At 35.4% G+C, this 9546-nt stretch overlaps 1 protein-coding gene across 1 annotated transcript; it reads left to right on the top strand.

Moving 5' to 3' along the window:
• The first annotated feature begins 8217 nt into the window (after nucleotides 1-8217).
• On the top strand, nucleotides 8218-9411 carry LOC137393903 (FMRFamide receptor-like). The gene has a single exon (XM_068080617.1). The coding sequence runs from the start codon at nucleotides 8218-8220 to the stop codon at nucleotides 9409-9411; it is 1194 nt and encodes a 397-aa protein (XP_067936718.1).
• Nucleotides 9412-9546: the final 135 nt, after the last annotated feature.

The following is a 9546-nucleotide window of genomic DNA, read 5'->3' as shown; positions in this document are numbered from 1 at the left end:
TTCTAGATCTCTCTGTTTTTGTTTGTATAAATTGCTAAAGTTAAACCATTCATAAGAATAGCTTTTCTATCTTCTGAAAATGCAATATTCTTTATGCAAGTAGCATCTTAGTAGCAAATTTAAGAATTGCTGATGACAAACATATACTTCTGACTATATGTGTTATGCATGCATAGTAGTATATGTCTACAAAACAACAAATTTAATTTGACTCTGTTTTTTTTATATTTTAGATCGATGAAAATGAATTTTCTTTTGCTGAATATCTTTTATTGAAAGTAGTAAAACCAGCTAGAGTTCAAACGTTTCGAAAACAGTTTTAATTGTAATAATAACCATATAGGTAAAGGCATAACAAACCCTAATACTTTAGAAATACTATTAAACATTCAACCAGTATTCATTTTATAAATAGTTTTGTTCAAGTAACACAGAAATACAGATACAGTTTTTAAATGTGAACGAATAGGAACTAAAAAATTTAATTTGATATATTTAAACAGAAAGAATTTTCCTTTTGAGCTAGGTTAAATTAATAGCTGACATCTTAAAGTGTATCCATCTCAATTGGCTTGATTTTCAGATTAAAAGTTATCTTGTAATCTCAGACAAGGCTCTCGGAGAAAATTAAATACAACAATAGCCTAGCTGTTTGTGTGAATACCAGTAAATAGAATTTTTCTAATTTGTCTTGGTGTCAATATCACCTCCAGAAATCTTTTTTCATACTGTACCATTAAAAATGTGATTTAAATTAAAGAAATGTGACAACAAGTTTGAATTAGGGATGGGAAGTTTGTCAGAGTAAAGATATTCTTATTAAATTAAGTTGTTTGCCATCAATAGATTAGGCAAATGCACGTGGTGTCATGCCTTCAGATGAACATAGCAGTCAAATGTTGAGTAGACATTCTCTATTATATATGATTAGGGAGTCACCATCAACATGACATCAAGCTCTCTTCAATGAGACTTCAGGATGTTGGTCATTTAAATTATCAAGATTTACTACGCATTGAACTTTTCTTATAACAGCTGTGAACAGTTGGTGGTCTTACATATCAATAACCAAAGGTATTTGTGTGAATCAGTTGATAAATACTATATTTTTAATTCATATCACTTGACCTTTTGCTCAAAGCTGTTTTGACGTCAATCGAGCAAAAGATGCCAAGTCAAATGCCTTCACGGTGGCAACCTTATTCTGCGGAAAAGGCCACCCATAATCATGTAACATTTGGTATATTCCTTATTTATTGTTCACAAAGGGTAAAGCATAAACTAGATTCCTACCATGTATCTCATTGGAAAGGGCTTACCAGATTTGTAAGCTGGTCCTAGTTGTCTTGATGTTCGCATTCATGCTGCTGCTCAATGCATAAAATTTCCAAAACAACATTGTTACAAAATATTTATTATATCGGATAGTTATGCTGTATTACTAATAATGTGTAGTATTATATATTATGTATATCCATATATGTTATTTAGTAATTAGCTTGTAAATATGTCCGTGCATGTATTGGTTTTGACGTTAAAAATATTTGAACTATCGCTATCTGAAGCAATCAAGGCAACACATGGAGAGCCTGAACTCTAATTATTAGGATGTCAAAAACTTTCAAAAAATTGAATACAAGTGTGCTGGACACAGATTATATCACAATCTTTGTTGGTGAAAAAATTTTGTTTTATGAAATCTGCGTCGCTTCTAGACCAAGTTGGTTTTGGTTATTTTTACAGGTGTAGATAGGATTAACTGCCACAAGTTCATCTATACAGATCTCTCAAGTATTTCATAGTTTCAATAATAACAGAGCCACTCGCTTTATAATTTTTACTATAATAAGAGCTGTGTTCGTTTGTCCGAAGCCGTTGTCAGAGTTTGAGAAAAAATACTCCATCGTACAGGATTCAAATTCACTACTTTCGACGTTACAGGCCAACACTAATGACTGCCGATCGACCACCCATTGGCATTCCAAAATTAATTGTACATATAGTTGTTGCACATGATGATGTATCACAGCACACTAGTCTGCTAGGGTTCTGGTAATAATAATAATAACATTTTTGCAAAGTTAAAATCCTAAATCATTACTTATGCAAGATTCAAGTACAGTCAAACATGGATAACTCGAACTTCACGGGACCGAGCAAAAGTGTTCGAATTATCAGAGCATTCAAGTTATCAGAGCACTGTCATAAGTCCATGTATTTACTTATTTATTAGTAGATACATGTACATATGCAAACTATAATATAAATCAAAAGCACAAATGGCTTGTTTCAAATTAAATGCTTCTAATGTAAAGTTTAAAACGTTTTTATCAAAAAGTATAGAGATTTTTCTATCACTTGAGATTGGTTTGTTGTTTGAGGTGATGTTATTGCCAGGACGTTTTTTTAGATTGACATTGGCAAAACTTGATCGTTGTTGAAATGCTCAAAAGAAAAGACATCTTTTTCTTTTGAGCGTTTTACCCACGATCAATTTTGCCGATTTTTCTTGAAGTTTATGCAACTTCAAGAAAAAGTCACCAAAGAAAAATCTCTTACTTTACCTGGGATTCGTTAAGAGCAACACTCCGAGGCAGTTCAATTAAAAGTTTTACGAGGTTTAACGGTACATTGTATATCACTCACGCTTTTTGAATGGATACTTATTGAATGTACACACACGTATTCTGTGTTTAGGTCAAACGATGAATAGTTTTTTTTAGCTAAGACGACGTATACGTTTAATAAAAACAATTTTAAGACGTTTTAAACATTCAACATTCCGACGTTGATTCAACACGGAATCAACGTCGGAAAACTATTCGTCACGGACTAGCCGGGTCACGCACTCAAGGATTTTCGCCACGCACATACAAAACAACATGATGTTTTTGTTTTGTATGTGCGTGGCGAAAATCCTTGCGCCCGTGACCCGGCAAGCCCGTGCTATTAATCGTATAGCAGTACACAATTGTAAATCAAATTGGACCAAACCTTTAGAAAAGTCGTTGACAAAATTATTTTGCCGATGGTGGTAATAACAACGCTTATGAATTACGAAAAGATGAGGTTTACCTTTATGGCTTTGAATAAAGTGATTTTCTAAAGCGATAACAACCGTTTCGGTAGCCGTTGGGCAAAAAAACAGTTCGAATTAACAGTGTTGAATTCGAGTTATCTATAGCAATTTATCATTACCTGGGAACGGACCAAAGAAACTGTTCGAATTAACCATGTTTTCGAGCTATCCGTGGCCGAGTTATCCATGTTTGACTGTATATTTCTTGACTAACTCAAACAATGAGAACTAACAGTGTTTCCATAACAGTTATGTGAGTCTCATGGATTTGTTATGTCCAAGCAAACTGTAAATACTCTCTCAGTAAAAGAAATAAGGTTCATAATACTCTCTCTGCCTATTCTCATTTGAAAATTCAACATTTTCTCATTTCTTAAACCTTTGCCATCTTTCTTGATCAGGTGATTTAAGATTTTTATTGTGGGCACATGTAAACCAATATGGTTTTTAGTGACACCAAGAACTGCTCTTGTAACTTTACCATAAATTACTTTCTAGAAACATAAAATCTAAAGGTTTGAAAAAATGATAACCAAATGTATAATTCATCAATTTTTTAGAATTTGCTACCAAAAGTGAAAAAGCTGAATGTATTTCTGAAGGTGCAGCTGCAAGTTACCAACCTATGTATTCATCATGAAACTTCCCCAAAATTAAGCTACTCAAGCTTTAAGAGACCATTACACAACTATTTTACAGTTCATTGCAAAAGAGCAACATGTATATATACATGTATATATATATATATATATATATATATTATATAGAGAAATATCTCCCTCTTGGAGAAGAAATTGAAAAATGCTGGAATGTAAGAACAACTGTAATCCCAGTAGTCATTGGGGCACTGGGCGCAATAACACCGGCGCATAAAATGTGGCTTGCCCAAATACCAACAACAATCAACTCAGGTGAGTTGCAGGAAAGTGCGCTATTGAGAACAGCTAAGATCTTGAGGATAGTGCTCAAACTCCCAGGTCTCTAGTAGGAGACCCGAGTTAGAGCAGAATTTACCACCCATACTGGGTATCCGGGGTGAGGAAACAATTTTTATTTTATTTTTATATATATATATACATCTATATATATATATACACTATATATATATATATAGCGGTCTGCTATATATCTATATATATATATAGTGGTCTGCTATATATATATATGTATAGTGGTCTGCTATGTATATATGTATAGTGGTCTGCTATATATGTATAGCAGACCACTCGAGTCAAAAACCAGACCAAAGGCTATAAATGAGTGTTTGTCAAAGTCTCCAATTACTTTATGGTAAGGAGAGCAAGCTGAAGGAGGTTTTGCCATCATTGTAGTCGAGTGAGTAGTTTATATGTTATACTAGTGTTTTAAGTTCACAAGAGCTTTAGATGAGATAATATGCTACATCGTACCGTGTTGAAGTAATATCTGCCTTTTGGCTGCTCATGGAATCCGGTTTTGAAAATAGAGAGAAATTTTCATTGATACTATAGAGATGATGGATTAAGTACTGCAGTTAGAAATCCTAATCATCTCATCAGGAGAAGACAATTTACAAAAGACTACGGTAGACTCATACACAAAACCACTGGATTCAAACAGTCTTATATTTAGCAGAAGTTTCATGCATGATAAGGAAATCAGTTCAAAGCAGTTCAGTTTGCCAGTTCAAAACATTTTATTAATTGTGTGAAGACAGCTAGTGTATAGTATTAGTCGCTTTTCGAAAGTTTAGAACCGGATAATTGCAGCAGTTTTTATTCATGTTCTAATAATATTTGTGTAAGTATACTGTCCAAGTCACCATTTCAGCGCTTTGTTGTACATAGAAATAGTGTGGCAAGATTTTGATGTCATATGTTGTCAGCTATGGAGGAGAAAAACGATCGAAAGTTATCTAGCGAACTAAATTATTTGATATACCAAGTTTTGTTTCTTAAAGACCAGCGTTGGCAAACTATCTATAGAGATGTAATAAGGTTCACCACAGGAAATGCGGAGAGTCATTAGACAGTTATTTATAAATCCGAACTACTGCTACTAGCTGCGCATCGCTACTGGATCGAGGAAGAGTCACCTGGTGTCAGCATCTGTATCCTCCGCTTAGATAATTTTTAGCTAGAATTCTGTTTCCAATAATTGATCATTTTTTTCTCTGAAAGCTGTTTAGCTTGGTTTTGTAGTCATATGATTGTAGGCTGAATTACTTACCTACGGTGTAAATGTCCAGCTGCCCATTGCAGGTACTTTAAAACAGTAAATCAAAGTTTCCACGGAGCACTTTTCTAACCTATGCTGATTAAAGGCTCGCGAAGGAAGATGTTAAAAAATATAATGGGTTGACTGACTCTGTTCAACAGAGGTCACTACAGGTATCTTATTGAGTCAAGTAGACATGTAAGATGTGCGATATTATTGTCAATAAAATGATTTGTAATGTCACAAGTAAAGATTACTAGTGCCATGGCAATCTAGTGAACCCTGAGAGATCGTCAAGTGTACATAATAACCATAAGTATTAGGAACAACTCTGGGTGATCAATTGGCGCAGATGGTAGAGTGTTATGTTACCAAACTAAATGCGGTGAGTTCGATGTTCGTGGAAAGCAATATTTTTCTCAACCTTATAGTAAAGACTGCTTGCCTTCTTGTTCACTTGACCAGTTTCCTTACGCTGGCATCATTCAAGTATTGCGTTACATTGAGTAATGTATGTCTGATTATATTTACAGATGATAGAGCGGTAGAGCCAAGAAAAGGCTGTGTTTATCCGACCTGTTTTATTGGTGTCCATTAAAACTTTGCAGAAATACTGAGGCATGCACTTGGCTTTCTTGAATAGCTACAATAGAATCTTGGTTTCGAGACAGCTCACAAGTTATTGAGCTGTAATAATTATCAAATCCTAAGAGAATTTGATGAGGTTTCACTCAGTTTCACTTATTGACTGACAGGTGCGCAGAGTGTAACCTACCCGCTGCCAGCCTAGTTAAGTGTGATGCTGCTGCCACTTTCTCATGTCTTCCATACCGCTATGTAACTATTATAAGCTAGGGGCGAGGAAAAGATGATGTCATTGGATGTAGTGAAATTTTCAAACTTCCCGTGTCGCTGAGTGAAGACATTTTTTTTACTTGTTGTTAATTAGCAGTAGAGTTTAGTATAGTATACTGTATCACAAACCTGCCTGAAGGTTACGGTAAAAAGCTACAAGCTTTAACTGCTGTCGAGTGCTATTGATTATTTGTTTAACTTTTGACACTTGTAGCAGACTTTTGTTTCTGTTTCATTAGCGGGAGTAGCTGTTATAAACTATCTCATATGCTTTAAATGAAAACCAGTTTCTCATTGGAGGTTCAGACTGAGCTAGAAGTTTTTACAAACTCAACTGGGATTCCACGTTTCAAGGTATGTATAATTGATGAAAATTTTGAATTTTTGATGTGATCATCTCATTAGCAAACATTTTTGCTTGATGAAGAGAGTAGATAACTTCTAATGTTTATTTCACTTCTCACTCATACACGGTGTACCTTGTTAAAGTTATATTAAACCACAAAGGTTACTTGTCAAGAATTTTTGAAAGTTGTTTATAAATTGTTAATAGCGCAAGATTCAGTTTTCAACATCAAGCTTGTTTGTCCCTTCATATCAATACTAATAATATGATAACGATGCTCATTATTCCAATCACCCAGGCATGTGCCAATCAGCTACAGCGATACATATCTTAATTCTTAGGCCTACGCTTCCAAGAAAGGTTGTAGCAAAACCAGTATTGACTTTTATAGCAGTCAGACTGCTGGGCCTTCACCAAGTGTTATGCTTATTTCTCTTACAGAACAAACCTTCTAGAAGGTAAGCTTTATTTTATAATATATGATAAAATTATAAGCTTGCAACAGGTTTATAAACTTTGATTAGACACCATACAGTGATTTAGCCACAGTAACTCTCTTGTGCAGCTGTTGTCAGCAGCAGCTACATAGTACCTTCTGACCCTAAAGATATCAGAACTGAACATTGTCAACAACATTCCATAAAAATACTATTTTCTTACTTCCTTGCTATTGCTTCAGACTTAATCATTCTTAGTAGCAAATGTAGACAAATGGTTAGATAAGAGTGGAATGCTATAGCGCTTGAATTATATTTTTTTAAATACTTCTACATTTATTTAAAATATAAATTAAATATTTTATTTTTTTATGCGCTCGTGTGTGGGTTAGTCCACATTTTCTACGCTTCCACATTTTTTGACTGATATAATTGAAACCTCAGATACATAAGGTCTATGCCGTCCTCAGCTAGCTAAAATATTTGGGTTTAAAACTATGTTTGGTTTCTGAGAACCAGTCTCTTGAACACCCACCTCCGGGCTATCTGATTAAATATGAAGGACATCACGGGGATAGCCTGGCTTACTGGTAGTCGATCATATGGGGTGTCAGATGTGAAGTTTGGTGAACTTCAGTAAAGACTAACAATAGATATATTACCAATTCGGTACAATAGCTAGGATCACATGACCAGCTAGGTACTTGAACATAGCTATTAATGTTGAAGGGTGGTAGACAGCAATGCGTCAGGAAATATTGGGTGTTGACTTTGCATTATTTATTTTATTTCAATGGACTATGTATGTAATTCATGCATTCGTCTAAATTAATAATTCAATAACTGGAAAAGAAGAATGCCAATACTGTCACTGTTGTTAACCCAAGAAGCGCCGGAGCATTGAAGATCTTTTTAGTGAGTTTGTCATTTAATTTGCTTTCTTCTTTTGCGTATTGATTATTCACGTAGACATTCAGTTTAGCAAAAGGATAGCTGGTGTCAGTGTAACAACCCATTCAGCTTGCTACTGGCAGTAGCAAGTATGTGCAGCGAGACAGAACCGTCTGATAAAACATGTCTGACTATGGTGAAGTCAGTCAGTCATGGCTAATAGTAAATGCTGTTATGTTGCTAGCAAAGTAAAGCAAAAATATGTCACCGCTTCTCATATTTTAATTAAATAATTTGTAAATAATTGCTTGGTGCTGCTGAAAAAAGCTCTTGCAATATTTAAGGTTTGGTTCACAAGCACTTGTGTTTTTTTTGGGTCTGTTGGCACTGTTGATATTTTGTAGTCGTGGAAGATGAGTGGACAGATGGAAGCCTCCAATAGCACCACGGATCAGGTGCTGTTAGGAAACATATCGATGCAACCCTATGCCGTACAGCTAACTGCATTCGTTTGCTATCAGGTTCTTGGAATACCGATATCTCTCTTTGGCATCATAGGAAACATCGTCTGCATCTTTGTATGGACAAGAAAGCGAATGCAGTGGGGAGTGTGTTCAACTTCTGATTATCTCGTTGCTCTGTCATGCTCAGACCTCGTCTATCTGCTAGTCATTAATATTGGAGTCCTTATGCCAAATTGGCTCGTGCCGATCCAAAACCATTTCCACTATATTTTTCCGAGACTTGACTCGTTACACAAGATGCATGACATTGCCAAACTCATCACAGACGTGTCAGCAAATATCGGTGTGTTTGCTATGATGGCCTTCACCATAGAGAGATATATCGCGATCACCTATCCAATGAAGAGATTAGCTTTTTGTACGCCAAAAAAGGCTCGTTATATACTTTTAACTGGAACTTTGGTAGTTGTCTTACTTCACATACCCAACACATTGGCGGAAATACCAAGCATGACAAACAAGCATTATAGTGAGAGCATCGTCTTTCATGTAGTCTATAATTGGGGAGTTATGGTTCTTCTCTTTGTGGTAGCCCCATTATTTGTTCTCTCCATTTTCAATTCATTGCTTATTCGATCAGTTTTCATCGCGGTGAAGGAAAGAAGAGCCATGGCGCCATTTCGTCGTTTCAGAACACACCAGCAAGAACGTCGAAGCTGCGCGATACTTACTATGACCATAATCGTTGTAGTAATGGTCTTCTTCTTGTGTCACAGCCCAGCAGCCGTAGCTTTAATAATATTTACATATAATGGAAATAGCCTCAATTCCAATAATTCCAAGCATGACAGTAGTTGGGATATTATTTTCACTATTGTAAATCTACTGATAATTTTAAGCGCTTCTCTCAACTTCCTGATATACTCAGTGTTATGTGGAACCTTTAGAAAAACGGTGAGGAGTTTGATGTGGGGCAGCTGTTCACAAATATCAATCATTTCAAGAGGTAACATGAGCAGCAATCCATGGAAGATGACGACAACATCAGCTGACGAGAGTTTGTATAAAAAGACACAACGATTACATGTTGTTAAAAGGAGCATGCTCGTTTTACCAAAGCTTCCTGCAGAGGCGAATGTCTAACGTAGGAAATGGCTACCATGCCATTATAATCATTTTGTGTAGAAACTCACAGCGCTATCTCAAAATAAATCGTAGTGTTATCAGGTTATTTGTGTAAGAACTTCATGTCTAGTGCCAGCTAGTCCTATGCTTACA

This window comes from Watersipora subatra, chromosome 4, assembly GCF_963576615.1.
Source record: "Watersipora subatra chromosome 4, tzWatSuba1.1, whole genome shotgun sequence".
NCBI classification, from domain to species: domain Eukaryota; kingdom Metazoa; phylum Bryozoa; class Gymnolaemata; order Cheilostomatida; family Watersiporidae; genus Watersipora; species Watersipora subatra.
Note: the sequence above shows the minus strand (reverse complement) of the source record. Positions and strands in the feature narration are given on the sequence as shown.